Source organism: Lemur catta, chromosome 6 (assembly GCF_020740605.2).
Source record: "Lemur catta isolate mLemCat1 chromosome 6, mLemCat1.pri, whole genome shotgun sequence".
Classification (NCBI taxonomy): domain Eukaryota; kingdom Metazoa; phylum Chordata; class Mammalia; order Primates; family Lemuridae; genus Lemur; species Lemur catta.
Window position 1 is genome coordinate 99,035,428 of NC_059133.1, and position 20,451 is coordinate 99,055,878.

General features: G+C 39.8%; 1 protein-coding gene across 7 annotated transcripts in view; it reads right to left on the minus strand.

Annotated features, from left to right (window-relative positions):
* ERC1 (ELKS/RAB6-interacting/CAST family member 1) overlaps positions 1-20,451 on the minus strand; it is a 486,124-nt gene that overhangs the window by 114,169 nt on the left and 351,504 nt on the right. For all 7 annotated transcript variants that reach the window (XM_045554665.1, XM_045554663.1, XM_045554660.1 and 4 more), the window contains one exon: positions 13,074-13,218. In XM_045554665.1, the coding sequence (XP_045410621.1) occupies positions 13,074-13,218 (145 nt within the window). The remainder of the gene's footprint in view (positions 1-13,073; positions 13,219-20,451) is intronic.

The following is a 20,451-nucleotide window of genomic DNA, read 5'->3' on the forward strand; positions in this document are numbered from 1 at the left end:
GCTGTTGGGTATCTGACTCGTACTTGGCAAACTGTAAAGTGCTGTATATTAGTTGATGGTGTTATTACTGCTCAAGATCATACACTTAGTTATCAACAGAGCCAGAGCTCGGGCTCAGGTCTCCTGGCACTCAGTTTAGTGCTATTTCTACCACACCGTGCTGCTTCATACGCACAAGGAAACAAGACAGCAATAGTTACAGCATGGGAATTCTTAACATTTGAAAAAATAACCATGACAATGAAAATAACTTGGCTTAGCATAAAGAATAAATACAATTAATGACTGTAGTACAAGTGAATAGTTTTTCTTTTTCTTTCTCCCTGCTCCCTCCTTTTCTCCCCTCCTCTCATTTGTTTAAACTTAAGCCCAAGGGAGGATGAATATGTGAATGAAAAAAGGCATAGAATGGCTTTGCTAAAGATTAGGAGAAATACAGACTTTGTGGCTAGGGAATTCCAAACTACAAAGACCAGTCCTGAAGCACAGATTCAAATGGAGATTAAGGCTGGTCTGAAGGCAGTGAGGTACCTCACTCCATTGTTCACAGTCAGTTACAGACTGAGCTCCTTGTTCTACTACTTTCCCCCTCCTCACTACTGCACTTGACTAGTTTAAAAAAAAACAAACTGGATATTAAGCGGAGGAAGTAGAAGGCAATTCCAGAAGTGAGGACAGTGGATGGAAATGCTTTGCATCTAATTCCTTTCACATAAACAAGGACGCCGTCGGCAGGAATAATCTAGTTGGTCTTAATGTCCGTAGTGGTTTAGAAGAAGAAGTATATATATATATATTGAACGCTTAATATACAAAAATCTAGAATCGAAAGGATATAGAATAATTTTTAAAAGATTAACATTTTTGTCTGACCAAGTCAATAAGGACTATTGAATCATTAAATACAGATTGAATTGTAATCTTCTATCAGCTTCTGAATACCACATACTCTGAATCCTGTCCATTTTCCTTCCCACAAACAGCTTCTGTAGCACTCCAGTTGCTTGCACACTTGCTATTTAATTTTCCCTTTATTCACTAACAACTCAGGAGCTCTCTATAGCTTTACTCCACCACTGCTTTCCAGAATGTAAAATAGTTTTAATAGTATGATGAGTGGGTTTTTCCAGTTGTTTCAGAATTGGTGACCAAGGTCCAAAGCTGGTGACAAAAAAGAACAAAGCAACACACATTATAGAGACAGCTTACTAAGAAGTAGCTGAGCTGGGTGCGGTGGCTCACGCCTGTAATCTTAGCACTCTGGGAGGCTGAGGCAGGAGGATCGCTTGCAGTCAGGAGTTCGAGACCAGCCTGAGCAACATAGTGACCTGTCAACTGCAACCTCAAACTAGGCTGCACTCTAGTCCAGGTTACAGAGCGAGGCCCTATCTCAAAAAAAAAAAAAAGGTAGCCAAGCAGCCACCACTGTTACCAGTCCAATGCCTCAGCACATGCCTTGGTCTGTCCATGTAAGACTGATGTGAGGATGGTGCTAAGCCTGGCAGAAGGGCCCATCCTAGGAGGAGTATATACTTATTCTTAAGAGGGTCCCAGTAGCCTAAGCTAAGTGAGTGGGGCTGAAAGAGAACCACTCTCAAAGATTGGGTGTGAGTACAAGAAAGGAGATAGGCATCTCATCCCTTTGGAATCTATTTAGGCATCTGACTTGTTGATTTACCTTGTGCTTAGAAGGAGGAAAGAACTAGAGACAGATGACAGATGGACAGAGAAGTATTTTAATACCATGGCAGCCCACATATTGTCACTATTTGGCATGGCAAGGATGTATGAGTTTCCTGTTGGTCAAGTGATGTCACAGAAAGCAGCCAGGTTTGTATCTTTTGGCTGCTGTTCCACCTCAGGGGCTGGCCAGAGAAGCAGGGTCAGAAGACCCTAAAACCAGAGGAGGAAGAGAGAACAGGAATGACAGAGAATGGCACTTGACCCTTTCCCACTGCAAGCCCCTCAAGTGACCCGAGGAGGGGAAGAGAAGATGAAGCAAGTTCTACTTTGTTCCTCTGACCTGCTTTCTTACACCACAGATTAAAATAATCTTTTCTAGGGCTTAATACAAATATGGAATCATATGCTATGGACTCTTCTGTCTCAATTCTTTTGCTCAGTGTGTTTTTGAGATTCATCTGCATTGTTTTGTGTGTTGTAGTTCATTGCGTGAGCATAGCACAATTTGTTTATTCACTCACTTGTGGGAGCCAGACTCAGGCTGGCCTGCAAAGACCCCTGCATCCAGCTATTCACACCACTGTGTTGTCCCCTCCCATACTGTACAAGGGTCACTATGTGTGATCCACAGAATAAGGCAGAAGTGATGGTACGCCACTTCTGAGCACAGGTTGTGAAAGACATTGCAAATTTCACCTTGGTTGCTCTCTTCCTCTCTCTTGGGTCATTTGCTCAGGAGAAAAAGGCAGCTGCCAGGTCCCAGGTAACTCTGTGGAGGAGCCCATATGGTGAAGAGCCAAAAGCCACATGAGTGAATTTGGAAGTGGATTCTTCAGCCTCAGCCAAGTCTTCAGATGAGTGTAGACCCAGCCAAAAGCCTGACTGCAAACTCATAAGGGACCCTGAGTCAGAACCACCTGCTACGCTGCTCCCAGATTCTTGACCTTCAGAAACTGTGTGATAATATATAATTATTGCTTTAAGCCACTAAATTTAGGGTAATTTTTAGGGAATACTGGATAACTAATAGATTTTGGTAACTGGGAATGGAGTAGTGCTGGAACAAAAACTTAAAATGTGGGCCTGGCTTTGGAGCTGGGCAGCGGGCAGAGCCAGGAGACCTGGAAAGATTCTGAGGAGAGCGTTAGTGAAAATCTGAAGTCCCCTTAATCAACTGCTAGCTGAAATATGGGCTTTTAAGGAGGCTGCCAATGGATCTCCAACGGAAACGAGGAATATGTTACTGGGAACCTTGTTAGCAGTAACAGAACGTTAGCAGTGCTGCCACCTGCAGTTAGTGGGCAGCAGACAAGGGGCCTAAGGGCCTGAGTGAGCTAGCTAAGGAGACTTCCAGCCAAAGTGCCGGAGTGTGGCCTGCTTTCTTCCTGCTGCCTAGGGTAAAACGTGAGAGAAATGTACCAGCGTGGTCACCGCCAAACCAGCTTAGCTTGGTCCTTTTCTGTGTTTATGGGAATTTACAAACACAGCCTGAATCTAAAATATGAAGTTTTTAAAAACCTTCCTGTGTATAGTACAACAGCAATATTGAAAATGAAAAATTAGACAAAATACCACACAATATATTCCCTAAATTCGTCAATACTTGGCCTGAAAATAACCATTCTTTGCGATGTACTTCCCTTTGATAGTGTATTTGTCAAAACCATGACAAAAGTCCTCAATGGGAATCACAGGTGCAGAATACACCACTACGCAGTGTGTTTCAGGATGCCATCCGAAGGTCCGGGCGCGACAACACAGCAGTCAACAAGGCGCGTTCTGCCCTTGTATGCCTTTACTTCTGGGAGTCTGAAGCTCCTGCCTCCACAGAAAGTGGGGCAGAGAAAAAGAAGGGAGGACTGCTGCAGGAAGCGGCTCAAGAAACTGACGAGATATGTGTCTTTCTCCAGCTCACGATTAGGACGCAGAATAATGGCAACTCGAGATTGCACATCCTGTGTGTGGCTTTCAAGGCTGATTCTCATTATTCTTATTGGCAACAAACTTCCATCAAGGATTTCATTCATAAGGAACAGGCTTTAAATCAGTAAGTAGCCCACAGAAATGTCTGTTTTCTTAGCTAGTTAGAAGAATTTTTCATACAACAATTTCTTCTTCACAGAGGAAGAGAATGATAAATCCAAAACAGTGACTTTTATGAAACTGGGATCACACTATTTCAGCTTGTTCAGAAACAACCTGCGTATACTACAGAGAGCCAACAATAAGTTTGACAGTTAGAATCCAATTATTGATTGTGCTCCAACATGGTGGCCCTAAATGTTGCTCCAATAGGTGGGGTCCAGGGCTAAGAATTTAAAAACCAAATTTGAGCTTTCTTTTAAAGAACATGTGTGACCCCTACTTTTATTCTTTAGAATAATGTTAAGCCAGTTCTTCCCAAAACTTAGTAAATTAGAACAAATCACATTTTTCATATATAAAAGAATAGATTTGTATTTTTTACTCAAAACTTAGAGATAGGTAAAGGAAGACAAGTAAAATGATTTGAGCTTGGCTATAGAAAAATATTAAAACTACATTTTCTCTCATAGAAGCTATGATCAAAAAACATGTGCACCAATATTGGAGTTGGAACAAATGATGATATTTTGTTGTTGTCATAACCCTAAGTTCCAAGGAGAATTTACTGAACTTCCAGAAAAGTATTCTTTGTACTATAAATAAGCATCAGAAATTTTTGCCCAAACAATGATTTGAAAAGTTCCAAGTGCCTAGAGTGATTACGACAAAAGTGCCTTTTCAACCGTAACTTTGTAATTAGTGCACCACGCTACCGTGATAGACAGCAGCCTCCAATGCTACAAGGAGAAAAAGACAGATGCTATATACGTGTTTATAGGTGAGCCAAGGCCAGCCCTATAACATGTGAGAAAAAAGGCCTAAAGTCAAAATAAGAAAGACATTAACCTATACACACTTCTATTATCTAACAACAAAGGAGTAAAAGAACCCAAATAAAGGAATCGAAAGAGCATTATTAGTCCCCATTATAGGACTGACAAATTGTTTCTGAGTGGTGTATGCAGACAGAGCACTGAAATGTCATGACGGCAACCAGTACTCTAACAGGGATGAGGCATTCTGAAAGCACGTACGATGTGGGTTTGCAGATGAGTTGACGTGTGCTAGACATCTGCTAGATTGTGGAAGTGCTCATCCAAAGAATAGGTGGGTTGCCCCAACCTAATCAGCAATTGTCAGAGCACTGAGCTTGACCCGATGAAGCAATAAGTAAGAGTATGGTATCACACAAGGTATCATTGTGTCACGTGCAGCTCCTCCAGAGACTAAAAATTGTCAGCTTAATAACAGACAACTCTTAAAATATTATTCACTTGATTCAGATATTTTGTCATATCATACCTATTGAAAATACTTGTGGCAACAGTGAAATACTCCCTTTCTAATCAACTTAGCGATTAGAGAAATAAAGTGGTCTTGGGAGGGTTAAATAAGTAAAACAGGCTTGGGATGGTGGCTCACGGCTCACACCTATAATCCCAGCACTTTGGGAGATCGAGGCGGGAGGACTGCTTGAGCCCAAGAGTTTGAGACCAGCCTATTGAGACCCTGTCTCTGCAAAAAATTTAAAAATTCACTGAGTGTGGTGGTGCGTGCCTGCAGTGTCAGCTGCTCAGGAGGCTGAGACAGGAGAATCACTTGAGCCCAGGAGTTGGAGGCTGCAGTGAGCTATGATCGCTCTTCCACACTCTAGCCTGGGCAACAGGGTGAGACCCTATCTCTCAAAAAACTCCACAAAAACCAAAACCAAGTAAAATACACACAACACAATAGAAATCTAAGAAAACATATGGAAATGCTTGGCCGAAGACTGTGGGATCACCGCCAGGGCCAATCGGGATTATAGGCATAACCTCCAGGAAGTAGAACCAGGACAACTGAAAAAAGACGAGTGCACAGAAAGGTGACGCTCAGGCTGGAACAGCGACGAAGACCCGGGAGACCAGGGAGCAGGCTCTGTCAACCGAGCATGACGCGGACAGGAAGTCTTGGTGTTAGTCTCTGTCTGACTATTAGCTAGATTCCCACGGGACTGACAGCTTCCGCACCACACGCACCGGGAGTTCCTAACACAACCCACAGCTTCGCACACATACACGGCTCTTCTCCAGAAGGCCTTGGTTCTCTTTGAAGAAACCATCCAATTCATCTTCAAATTTCCCTCATAGGAATAGGACAGAGATAATGTTCTTTCTATAGTTGAGGTAAACAAAGCATAAACGTACAGTGATTCTCTAAGTTTTTTCCAAACAGTGGGTGTGGACACATTTATGATTCTTCAGGCCTACTTAGACGGCTTACCTATCCTTAATCCATTTATAATTCTTTTAGTGAGCATACTGTAAACCGACAATTTGTTCAGAAAACATGAAATACAGACAAATTAAAATTAGTTCAGCTTTTAAAATGAGACAGACTGAGTAATCTGAGATTGTGTGACAAATTATTAAGTACACCTTTTTGGGTCAGTTTTCTTGTATAATGTGAAGGAAGTATAGCTTCTTTGTCAGACTAAATGACCTGAAAACCTGTGTGACAAAATACCTAGAAATGCTGGATAAAAGAGTCGAGCCTGCAATAAAGGGAAGTCCTCCGGGTCCACGTTTGTTCTGCTCACCCCACTATTACCAGCTGCCAGGAGAGGGCCTGGTATACAGTAAGCGCCAGATAATAACTGGTGAATGCTGCTAAATGAATATAAAAGAGAGTCTGGAAGGATCTGTTAACAGTAAAAGGTACGGGTTACGGAGGAAGAGGTCCCCAGACAGTAGAAGCAGCGCTAAGAAGTCTGAGTCTAGAACTAGCAGCCCCAGAGCCCCAGTCAGCAACACTGACACAGCAGGGTGGGCAATGCGAAGTGCAGATCTACTCTTTTTATAAACCTCTGATACTTACAGCCAGTTTGCGCTTAGTCAATTAGTGCCTTGATTTTACCTTCTGTGAAATGGACCTATAGTAGTCCCCCCTTATTTGCAGGGGATATACTGCAAAACCCCCAGTGCATGCCTGAAACTATGGATAGTACCTAACCCTACATCTGTTATGTTTTCCTATACATACAAACCCATGATAATATTCAATTTATAAATAAATTAGGCACAATAAGAGAATAACAATAATAAAGTAGAACAATTATAACAACATACTGTAATAAAAGTTATATAGATGTGGTCTCTTTCTCTCTCTCAAAAAATACCTTACTGTATTGTATTAACCCTTCTTGTGATGAGGTGTGGTGATAAAATGCCCCCTGAGGAGATGGCGTGAGGTGAATGATACAGCCACTGTGACGTAGCATTAGGCTACTCCTGACCTTCCGACAATCCGTCAGGAGGGTCACCTGCTTTAGGTAACCCTGGACCATCAAGTGGTGATGACATTAATGACTGATGGGCAGGCAGTACAGACAGTGTGAATACACTGGACAAAGGGATGATTCACATCCTGGGGGGGCACGTGTAAGATTTCATCATGACACTCAGAATGGTGTGCATTTAAAACTTATAAGTTATTTCTGGAATTTTCCATTTAATTTTTGTGGACCATGATTGACAGCAGGTAACTGAAACCACAGAAAGTGAAACCAAAGATCAGGGGACTACTGCCTACTATTAATAATCTGTTTTCCTATCAGGAGATCTTATTAGAAAATGATGACAAAATTTTGCAAATAACAAAGAGGGCAAATAAATGCTCAACATCACAGGTAGCCAAGTGTCAGTGCGTAATTAAAAGATGTGAGGCCATCGTGGCTTTATAAAGTTTTTTTAATTTTTTAACTCAACTGAATTCTTAAAGTCAGTATCACCCTAGAGTACAATTCTTGGCAGTTGTCTTGCTACCTCACCTCAATGAGAATAGTTCAGGTCCTGGAGGAGAATTAGAGTACACAGGGTATAAGGAATTAATGCTGATGATAATTTTCATAATAAATTATGAATCTGAGAAATTCATATTTGAGAAGAAAAGGTTACAGCCTAAAACATTTTATGTGATGTTATTTAGAAGGAGCTATTGATTAAAAGAAAAAATTAACCAATCAAATTTTTATTTCTCATTATGAGCAAATTGATCTAACTATCTTTTTTGAACCTAATTTAGCATTATTCTATTAAAGAAAGTAGAGCATATTTGCCTATGGAACTAAAGAGTTCAAAAGTTCACAGTTAAAGCTAAGTTTCTAGAGTAATTATAAATTATGAAAAATTAATATTTTTGAGTCAGTTATTTCAGATTATTTTGAAAAATATAGTGGTGTTCTAGTTGTTTTCTCTAAAAAGCAACTCATCCTGAAAGGTAACCAAATTAATGGAGTCTGAATCTCAAGGGGGTGGTCAGCTAAGCAGCCTTTAAGAACAATAATTTTGAACCTGTAGGACCCTGAAATGACTATTCCGACCGGCTGCCCTCAGAAGGAGACTGGAATGGCCCCTTCTTCAATGGATGTCATGTACATAGGAGACAAAGGTTCAGGGTGCCAGAGTCTGAGGGTATGATTCTTTGATCCCCGGGCAGAGGTCAGACAGACTGGCCACACAGGCTACCTTCTGAACACTTATGGGGTTTGAGTAGTCTTTACTACCCATAGGTCAGGGATCTAGGGGACCAACACTCTTCGCTATAATCACTCTGAATTGGAAAAGCATCCATACACCCCGGGTGGTCAATGAGTTAAAGGACAGCTTTGGGGAGGGCGGCTGGTTTGCAGACTGCTCAAGGCAAGTGAGTGTGAAGCACTCCTGGGACTTACTCTCAGAACCACAGCACACACTCTTTTTCCTGCAGCAGCAGGGGGGCTGATCCTCATTTGTGTGTATGTATCGTGCTCTGTAGACCTGTATCTTGCTCTTGCCCTGTAATCCTATTGTAATCCCATCTTGCTCCCCCTAAATAAATTTCACCTCATGCTTGCCTTAAAAAAAAAAAAAAGAACCACAGCTTGTTTAGTCCTGATCTGGTACTGCCTTCTCTGAAGACACAAAAGAAGCAGAATTATACTTTGCTATTATTTTGTAGCTTCAGGTTTTCCGGTTCACACTGCCTCTCTTAGTAATTTATAAGTCAGGACAAATCATATCATTTCTTTTTTGTTTCAGGTTCTTTATAGACAGAGAGGGGAGGGGTTGGAATATAAATAATATCCTCTTCTATCTCTCAGGGGAATAAATGTGTGTCACAAAAACGTGAAATAGCGTTGTTTGTATCATTCTAATTCTAATGCAGTCTTCCTAATTACCAACTGTCTGAAATTTCTAGATAAGATGGTAAGAGTAAGGCCAGGCTCATGCCTGTAAGCCCAGCACTGTGGGAGGCTGAGGCAGGAGGAAGGCCTGAGCCCAGGAGTCTGAGACCAGCCTGGGCAGTGCAGGGAGACCCTGACTCCACAGGCAAACTAGCTGGGCAGGGCAGAGCCCAGGGGTTTGGGGCTGCTGTGGGCTACAATCAGGCCACTACTGTACTCCAGCTCAGCCGGGACGACAGAGCAAGACTCTGTCTCTAAAAAAACAAACAACAACAAAAAAACAAAACAAAAAAGACGGTAAGAGTAAGAAGAGAATAGTTCTAATTCTGGCTCAATGCTCCATCACCTAGTCTTTGTGGAAATTTAGCCAAGAATTGTAACCTTTTTGGGTCTTAGGTGCTTCATCATATAACAAAGACAATCCCCTCCGGAGCATGGGGAAGGGCAGGTGTACACGATGCAACCGTGCCCCGCACAATACAGTTAGTTGACAAGTGGTAGCCGTTATTATCATTATGCCATTTTCACGTAATTCTGAAAAGTGACGCTGGCCAGGGATGTAAGGAGCAGGCAGGTAACAAGTGGAAAATTACAGAACCAGAAAGTGAGTGAGAGGGAGTGTGTGTCTGGGATTTGTCACTTTCCTAACATGGAGAACTTCAGGCAGACGAGCATTTAAATTATGTTCCTCAGTAATGAAAATGTAAGATTTAAGAAAGACTTGAAAATTATTCTTAAAATTTTTATATTATAATCATATCATTAAAAAGAACAGGTAGAAGAAAGGAAAGATGAAAAGTCCCACTATCTCTGTATCCTAGCTGCTCTGAGAAACGTGTCCTTCCTCTACACCATGTGCTGCCTGCACAATTCTGAACACTGTCATCAGATGGAGCATTAAATAAAGTCATTAGGGATGCCCGAGAATGAGACGTGGTCACTGAACGCCCCTTCCACCAAGACAACATGGGTCACCAATGGTATAGTTCTCACTGTGGAACAGGGGTCTTTGAAAGGCAATGGAAGTGTGGATTCTAAGCACTGTGGGTTTGCTATTTTATTTAATTTCACACCAACTCTGTGGGGTAGGTAATGCTATCCCGATTTTGTAGATGAATAACATCAATCTTAGAGAAGTAATCTGTCCAACTGGTAAACGGAGCAGCCAGAGTTACAACCTAGATCTTATTAGCTCTCCACTAGGCTGTTATTAGGAAGAAAAACATTTGTTTTCCATTAATATAATATTTGGCACATAGTAGATGCTCAATGAATCTGAAATGAATGGGCAAATAAATCATGTAATGTTTGGATGATTGCTAAAGCTGTCAGTACAAAAAGATGGCAAGGCCAGGACTACCTTCTACAGAACGATTCTGCTAAATGTCTAGAACCAGTGTTTTAGGCACTAGACTATAAGGTTCTTTAGGACAAATACTGTGCCTTCATAGCCCTCGTGTCTAGAAAATTCTGGAATAAAAGAATACATAGACGATTAATTTTAATATAAAGGATCAGAAATTATAGTTGTAAATGAGATTATCTAGATTCAAAACACATCAGTTTAAGTTTGTAGCCTTTTCTCTTACACTGATGTAGTTGACTTTTAAAAACCGAACAAAAATCCTAGCCTGTCTTGAGAAGCCCAACCAGCCTATGACTCGTCTGTATACAGCACACAGGGACAAAGCCAGACTTCACACTAGTGGCAAACACAGTCTGGAGACTGTAAAATTCTGGAAGTGAAAAGAAGAAAATAACGCTGAGAGGAAGGCCACCTCGTGACAGCCGCTGCGGCTGAACAGAGCGTGTTAATGCTCTCCAGGGCTCTATCCGCGTTTATGCTAACTCTCGTGCAGGGGCCTGGCCGTCACCGTGGGGGCTTCTTCATGACTTACGATCCGAACACACGGGTTGGCACCCACCACAGCACATCTGGAGTTTGTTAGACGACCTTTAGTTTGTATTTTTTTCATCAGCCCTGGCCCCTTCCTCTGAGGCAGCCTCTCCATGTACTGCTTTGCCATGAGTGAGTCAAGGAGACAAGTTAGCCTGGGGGGTGAGTAAATTGGGACCATATTAGACAGTGCCCCCGAATCTGTGCATCCCTCACTGCTTCACCGCTTTCTGAAGCCAGGAATCCACGTGGATGCCGAGGGCCTACCAGGCAAGCATAGCCCCACCCCCGGCAAAGCCTGGCTTGAGTTGCCTGCTCCCCTGTTAGGAAATGGCCTTTAGATTGAGGCACATTCCAGCAATTCAAGGACTAGAAGCTTTAAATTAAAACAACACTGATGCCATATCCTCTTTCCAAAAGGCCTCTCCCTTGTCCAAAAGTTAGTACACACACTTAGAGGAATTAAAGAACCAAATGTCTCTGGCAAGGCCCCTTCCTTCTTGCTCACAGCATCCCAGACACATCTTGAGAGGTCAGGAGCGTGAACCTTCACATGAAAGGGAGACAGAAGGAGACTGTAGAAAGGATCCTAAGAACTGCAGTATTTTTCTCTTTACATAGGACACATCAGTACAGAATATTCAAAGCATATAGTTAGATATAAAGACACTGAGAATTTTTAGCTACTCCTTTCTGAGGTTATAAGCTCACAAACTAATTAATTTCCTTAATTTTCACCTAACAGAAACCTATAGTCTTGAGAGCCAGGTAACCAAAACCCACTGTGAATGAGATGCAGTATTCTGGTCTGCTAGACATTCTATTCTATGTGGTGTCACAAGGTGAAGGACTATAAGCTACTTAAATCAGGTGCCTATATATTAGACCTATATATTCAGGTATAACTACTTAAGAGAACTGATATTGCTAAATACATATACTTACAAGCCAGGGCACTCTTTTCTTCAGTAATACCCTCCTATTTTACACTATCAGTTTTGATAAGCCAAATTTCAGTTTTCAACTACTGGAGAGATGTCTTTAATAATAAGCACATTCTTCCTATTTTATATAACACACATTCAAATATTAGATGATGTTCTCTTTTTGCTAAAAATTATTTTAGGACATTAGAAAAGTTTCTTCTCACTTGTAAGTGAGCAATGGGTTACTTTTAGCTGATTAATGATCTATCCTGTAGAAAAGGAGCATCTTCTGGCATTTTCTCAGCAAAATCAGCCACATAAATAAATGGAACATCTGTTTCTAAGCAGTTTTAATATTGATCTACAGAGAAAGTATCTAGTGTTTAAATATTGGTTATTGTTAATGTGAACATTAAATATTATATCAAAATACTATCAACTGATGACAGATTCCCCTAAAATAGAAAAAAAAATGCTTCACTTAAAAAGCTCTTTCTCAGTCTCATTACCTGAGGTGAAAGCACCTGGGCAGCCCAAATGCACAGAAAGCGTGAAGAGAAGGCAGGGCATGACAATGACAGGAGCAGTCAGGGACAAGCACTAAAGTTCAAGCAGGGGCCTCAGATTTAAAAATTCAGCTTTCTCCTTATTTTCAAAAAGGAAAATTTTTTCCCATTTTTTTATTGTGGTAAAATATTCATAACACATTTTACCATTTTAATGATTTTAAAGTATTCGGTTCCGCCTATGAAGCACATTCACACTGCTGTGCAACCATGAGAGGGGAAAGTTCACGTTTATATTTTCACAGATAAAAGCCCTTACAGGAATACTAAGCATTAAACTGTCTGAGGGTTTAGGTTGGGGGAAAAGAGGCAAACTTTGTTCTTACCCAACCATGAATAACTGGAAATCTTCTAAGGAAAAATCCTCAGCACCTGCTGTATTAGGACTCTGACTGGATTTAAAAAGAAAGCCTTTTTCATTTCAAATGGGCTGATTTCACTAATTTCTACTATCCATTGTACAAAGTTAAAAACATTCTCATAGAAGACTTGTGACATCTTCTAAAACAGCCCTCTCACCAAGAATACTCTGCATTTCCTAGACAGCCATAGATTTGTGAAGATCGAAGTCTCCAGTCATGGAAATTAGGAACAATTATCAAATGTCTAATATGAAACATGAGACTGTAAAACACAAGCTGGCCAAGACATGTGCAGAGTGGTGTGAGAGCTGGACCCTCCCCCGTGGGACCCTCTCCGGCATTCAACGACACCTGCTGCTTGAGCTGCTGCACCAGACGGTCCTTCTCACGCTTTAGCGCAGCCACTTCTTCTTGGGTCTTTTTCTTAGAAGATGAAAGCTCCAAAAGAGCTATATTGGCATCTTTTTCACTAATGGCAGCCAGAAGAGCTTCCTGCCTGCAAAAGAGAGAAAGTGCCAACAGTTTGATTTACCCCTCTTAACAATTCTTTAAAGTTATTATTATTATTACTCCCATTTTGTGGGTGATAAGACCAAGGCTTTTAGAAAATTTACAAAGCTTGCCCAAGTTCACACTTGGAGTAAATGGTACAGCCAGGAATCCCATGCAGGTTGTTCTGACTCTAAACGTCTTTATCATGTTGTTATATTGCTGTCTTAATAAAGTTCCCCTGTATTATGCTAAGGGAAATAAGCCAGTCATAGAAGGACAAATACTGCATGATGCCACTTACATGGGACATCTAAAATAGTCAAACTCACAGAAGCAGGGAGTAGAAGGGTGGTTGCCAGGCGCTGGGGGAAGGGCAGATGGGCATAAAGTCTCAATTACACAAGATGAATTAGTTCTAGAGTTCTGCTGTGCAACATTGTCCCTATAGTTAACAATACTGTATTACACTTAAAAACTTGGTTAAGGGCGTAGATCTCATGTTAAGTGTTCTTACCACAATCAAATAAAATTTAAAAAATATATTTAACCTTTCAAAAATTATATTAATAACAACTTAGTACTTCATTTTATAGTTTAAAAAAAGAGTTCTTAAACATAGTTGCAGTTAAACTTGAAAAGTAAACAGAGTTAGTGACTTTGTTTTTAGTAAGAATAATCCTGTTACCCACGCACTTCATCCATTTAACTCATTCCTTTGACAAGTATTCTGTAGCTTCTTGGCAAATTGAGGCATTACTAACACTGAAAACATTTCATGTATAGAGTGTACAACAAATTGCCAATTTTAGTAAATTGGATTTGGAAACACAGCCACCCATTCCTGGGGCATTCTGAATATCAATCATTCCTTTTATATCATCAATGCAAATAAGTTTGCAGTTGTGGCTTTACTGGCAATGATCTGCACACTTTGAAACAATAATTTAAACTTTACAGATTCCTGTGGTTTAGCTAATAACTACTTTATGGTTGATGTCCAGAAGGAAAAGAAGGTGCATTTAGTAGGGAGGTGGACATAAGAAATTTACAAAATAATTGGAATGAAGTTGGAAAACAATTAGTCTCATGGTCCAAAATGCATTCCTCAGTAGCTCATCTTTTATGTAAGAAGACAGATTTGATTTACAGCAACTATATAAATGGCCTGAGCTTTTGACCTGAGGAAATGCTGAATTTGAGAATGCATTGCCCCAGTTTAACCTTGCTTCTGTCTTTTGTTAAGATAATTGAGCTTCAAGGGCAGTCACAGGGAAGAGTTTTGGTGTAGCTACAAACTGGAAGACTATATCCGATGAATATTCTGATGGACATTCTTCATTCCAGATGAGTAGGTACACTGAACTCTGAACAAGTAATACTGACAAACGAGGGGTGTAGATTAGTTTACATCATGGAAATGAAGATTTGTTTAACTAGCCGGAAGAAAAGAAGACTCTCACTGACTTCACTATCACTTTCCACTGTCCCCACACTATGAAATTCTAAGAAATGCCAGATGACTTACACCATGAGGCTCCAGTCAACACCAAAGGGACAATGACAGTCTAAATATATCCACTGACCACTTGAAAAAAATATGTTAAGTGGTGAAACGAGCTTAAAGGTGAAGGAGTTCAAGATGGTCTAACTCTGCAGAGTTTCCAACAGGAAGCCTGCTGTCACCCATTCCCCTGTGGGAAGCTTTAAGTCTGACAAAGCTGGAATGAGAATCGCGCTTTCTCAACGAGGGTGCTGCATTTCTGTGCGCCAATAGTCAGAACCACATGGTTAGTAGCAGGCAAACAGCAGCAGATGAATGAAAGATAAATTATTCTATCTAATTAGATGGAAACATTAGCACCTTTGCCGAACGCAATATAGAAAGGTGATGGGATTTGAGTTCTTTTTTTTTTTTTTTTAAATAACAAATTTATTTTCTCATGGTTCTAGAGGATGGAAGTCTAAGATCAAGGTGCTGGCAAGGTTCAATTTCTGGCAAGGTCTCTCCTCCTGGCTTGTAGATGGCCCCTTCTTGCTATACCCTCACATGTTATTTCCCTGTTGCATGCATGTGGAGAGCAGGATTTGAGTTCTATTCTGTGCTTGAGGAAAGCATTATAATATGATATAGTAAAAATTATTCTATAATGTTGAGCCATCTTAACTATATTCCAAATTCTCTCATAAGTGGTACACTTGGCCAGCTAGTGTGGCACAGTTAATCTCTGCAGTAATATGTCAAATTCCCAAATAGCAACATGATATAACAGGCGACAGTTTAGATTTCAAATTTCAAAATTTTAAAGAATGTAGTATTGGAGTCTGAGCCATTGGAATAATGTCTTTTTAATAAGATATATAATTTGAAGTCTTTTTAAAAATGCAATTCAAATAGAAATTTTATTAGTGCTAGCTAGTATTTACTAAGCAATGATAATATGCTATGAACTGCACAGAATCAAACTTGCTCTCCCATACCCCTGGCTCTCATCCCCTAAAAATTCCCTAACAGATTATCATAGCCTTGTCCTTTCCATCTGAAAAGTATATTCTTGATATCGATTTCTACATGTGTATGTACCTAAGAAGGGCAATTCACAGTCAAGAGAATAAAATGTTTTGATTATATATTATACATATAATCAAATAAATTCTGAGTAATGTCAACATTTTTGTACAGGCATATGAGCTTTTCGGCTTTTCTTTAATTTTTGGAAAGGGACAGAGATAGTATTGTTCAATTTTGCTAAATTTGAAATGGATGTTATGTGGAAGAAAAACCTCTTGAAAAAAATTTCGAGGATGGGCAAGAGCATGGAAGCTAGCAAACAGTAACAGCCATGACTTTTTGGGAATAAGAAAAATTGTTGTCCCCCCAATACATCTGATAGGAAAGACCACATAGCACAGTTGAACTCACATAGTTAAGTTTTACATAGTACACTTGAGTGTCTAAACTTAAAATTTTGTTAAAAACACTCTGCTTTTCAGAGGGAATGGACTTCAGAATGGGGGAAAAAAAGCAAATTGCAAAAAGAATCTTATTTTAGTAGCTGCCTACTCAATATAATTGATTTTTAGCAAAAAAGATATTTTCTATAAAAGTAGTATACATTCATTGGAGAAAAACTGAAAGATCCAGAAAACTATAAAGAAGAAAATAAAAATTACCAGAAATAATTCCTTTTTAATAATTTCTTTTAATCTGAGTTGATGCTTTAAGATCTAGAAGTCACCTCTTCTAATACTGATATGGATATTTTAAAGAAATGGAACCTTTTAAGGAGATTACTCCCTGGCTTTGAGAGCTTTACTAACTACAGACTCTGCACGGCAAGGGAGCCCTGCCAGTGCAGCACACTCTGACTCGGTTTCCCGTGGGCCCCTAGGGAGCAATACAAGCACATAAAATGTGAAAGGTAACATATGTGTACCACAAGCCCAGAGCAAAGCTCTTCCTGTCAAATTACTCTCCTTGTTCTAATCGTGTCTTTTCCTCAGTTAAAAAAAAAAAAAAAGGAAAATGTGGACACAAAACCTTTCAAAGTGATGAGTGACCCCCATGGCATGACTAACATGCCTGCTACTAGCGCAGCGAATAGGTGGCAGCAGAAATCCAACTTTAGGTCGGCACCGTGGTCTATTCACTCTACTCCTGCTGCTTGAACTGCCAAGGCCAGCTGAACCTGCCCTTTGACCTGCAGACTCTAATAGAATCAAGATGTCTCCAAAAGTCCTCTGCTGTGGCATCTGAGCTTCAGGAAGAAGTAAGTCCCCTGTCCTCTTCCCCCATCTGGGCAAATTTCAGAAACTGGAGGCAAATATCAAAGGCAAATGGAGCTCAAAATTCTTTTGATAATTCCTGAATCCTACCGAACATACAGCATTAGCCTTCTGTCACCAATAGATAAGAGATTATAATCGGTGCTGGAATGACGGTGGCTGGAAAGTCTGAGTTACTCCTGAGTATCTGTGCACACTTAACAGAAATGCAAGACAGGAAAGGGAGCATGAACGAAGGGATGTTACCAAGGTTTATTATTCCCTCTTCCTCCCAGTATTTCAAATTGAATGAGTGTATAATCCTGTTCCATAAATTCTATAATCCAGAAAACATCACAGAAAATACTGGATGAAAGCGAGAAAAAGATTAGTAGCTTTGGACAATTTGCTGTCATGAGCATGGACGCATAGCTTGATTTACTCCAATTTCAAGAAAAATCTGAAACCTAGATTCTCTTATTGGTAGTTTAAATAAACCTTTGATTCTGCTGCCTTCTTTGTTATACAACCAATTAACTACACAGAGTGAGTAGTAAACTACCATATCTCATCTACTCTTCTATCACATTTCCTAAAGAAATCCTTCTGATTACTATTTTCTCTAAATTCCCTTGCAGAGGTTTTAGAGTATGGTAGATATACTACCTCAATTAAGCTCTGTGAAAACCACAGTCCTTGGCTGAGCCTCTGTGGACAAACCTCACTGAAATGTCTGATCTTTCAAACTTTGATCCCTGTACATCTTATTAGGACCTCTCCAGGCTGGCTTTATTTAGGTACCCAGAAATATCATTAATGTAAAATGTCAAAGGTAAATCAACTTTTCCTTCCACCATAACAAATGTCCTTTTCAATGTTAATAGAGTCACCATATTTCTGGGTCCACAGGCTGACAACATTTAAATAATCTGATTTCTTCTTTGCTCCCAATGGCTCATATTCAACTTTTGCTAATTCCTCTTTTCTAGTAGTTTTTAATAAACCTACTATTTTGAATCTGCATGATCACGATCAACATTACGACCATCCTTTTATTGTGGGCCTCCACTATTCTTAAAGCCTCTTCTCTGATTTCCCCATCATTCTGCACTGTCCTTTTCTACTGTGATCATTCTCATTAGGTCTCTTACCATATCAAATGCTCTGGCCTAATATTCAGAACCATCTATAATTTTTCAACTCATTTCTTCCTCATTGTCTTCCAAGGCCCCTGAGTCATAGATTTTCTACTTGTTTTCACTTAGGTTTATGTTATGCTCTCTACCTGAAATGCCTGTAGCTTTCTCTCCTTCAAAAGTCTGGCTCCTCACCGGAATGCTATTAATAATTTCTCCCTGTTCAACATCTCCTTTCAGCACTTCCACAGTTTGGATTATATTAACAGGCATTTGCTCTGTAAATGTCTTTCAATTCTACATGTGCAGGGTCTGCTTCCTTAACTATAGTATGTTTGTGGTATATCTCTTTAAAATTTTTTAATGTTTCTAGAAGTTTATGGGTCTTTCAACTTATTAGCTCATTAATTTTAAAAATTTTTATCTTTTAGATTTAAAATTTTTTAACTGTGGTAAAACATACATAAAATTTACCATCTTAACCATTTATAAATAAACAGATCAGCAGTATTAAGGACATTCAGCTTGCTGTGCAACCCATCTCCAGAACTCTCTTCATCTTGCAAAACTGAAACTGTACCTATTAAACAATAATCCCCCTTTCTCCCCTCCCCCAGCCCCTGGTATCATCATTTACTTTCTGTCTTTATGAATTTGACTACTCATATAAGTGGAATCATATAGTATTTGTCTTTTTGTGACTAGCTTACTTCACTTAGCATGTGTCAGAATTTCCTTTTTCAAGGTTGTATAAATTGCATTGCATATCTACACCACATTTTGTTTATTTATCCATCATTGACACTTGGGTTGCCTCTACCTTTTAGTTACTGTGAATATTGCTACCTTTAAATTTTTAAAATATTTTCCTTCTAGAGTCTTTGTTCATGGATCTGACAACCAGAAGCTTTCAAATATCATTAATTTTCTGCATTGCATGTGCCTAAACCGCTTATATCTTTTTGTTTTCCTTTATTTAGGGCTGTAGTTACTCTACATACTCTGATATCATTTGCCAGCCAGTCCTCACTGTTTGCCCACAGCCTGTGCTCAGAAACAGCTGAATACAAACTCCAGGAAGGCAGGATCTTTGTCTGTTCTGTTCAGTAATGTGTCCCAAGTGCCAGGAAAAGTTCAATAAAGACATCTTGGACCTACAGTTCCTCCAATTCTGACCTCACTTCTGTCTCTCGTGGTGTCTTCCCCGCTGTTGAGTGTTTTCATTTATTTTAAAGCTGTGTTTCACTGTAGTTTTAAGGCTTCCCGCCCCCCCCAGTCCAATAGCATGTAAGGCAAGTGAGCAGAGAGTTAGTGTAAGGAATATCAAGTTTTAAAACATGAAAGAAACCAAGACTAGAAAGAAACCACAAGCTTTGGCCAACTAACATTTCATTTAACGAAAAAAAGTTACATTTTGCATTTTTCTCTAACTAGATGATGATTGGAACACTAGGTTCAATTCTATATGCCATAATTTAAGAGACAGTGCAGTCGTAGAGGGTATCCAAAGGAAGATGACAGGGTGGAATTATAAAAGAGCATGTTAATCCAAAAAGATTTACTAACATAGCCTGAAAATTGCTATCAAAATTTTTAAGGTGGGTTTTGCAAAAACAGAACATTGAATCTGTGTTTCTCTAGAAGGCACAAATGAAACCAAGGGGGGGGAGTCACAAAGACAAAGATTTCAGTTTATAAAACAAACATCTAATGTATCTACGCTTGTTAACAAGCAGAATTGGAAAGCCCAAAAAATTAAGCAGCTTCCCATGACCGGGTGTTTAAAGAGATTATCAGAGATACTGCATAAGTGACTTTGTTTTGAGTGGTAAATCTGTCCTTTCTACCTCTAAGATTTTGATGTAACTAATGAGGTGATACAATTAATGATAAGTGCCAATAAACTGTATGTGCAGTAAGTGCCGACATAATGCAGACACAGCTATGACAGAGAAATCACCCTGGGCTAAGGACACAGGAATTGAGATGGGCCCTATTTTGACAGAGGAATAAGACAGACAGACTGGCAAGTATAAAAGCACCAACCACATGTGAAGACACATGGTAAAACTGGATGACGGCTTTCTACAGGGAAAGGAGACAGCAAAGAGAGAAGCTGAAAAGGTAGCTCCGCATAAGAGTACAGATGGTTTGGAATGGGGGCCCAAGGAATAAACACAGATTGTGAAATCCTTAAGGGATCTAACCAGAATCTGGCAGACAGAGGGTATACAAAAATGCTGAATGAGTGATTTGATTTTAAGAATAATATAGAAGCATTAAGAGTTCTATAGTAGTAAAGCAAGGTTTTAGAAATACCAAGCTGAAGGCAAAAAGGA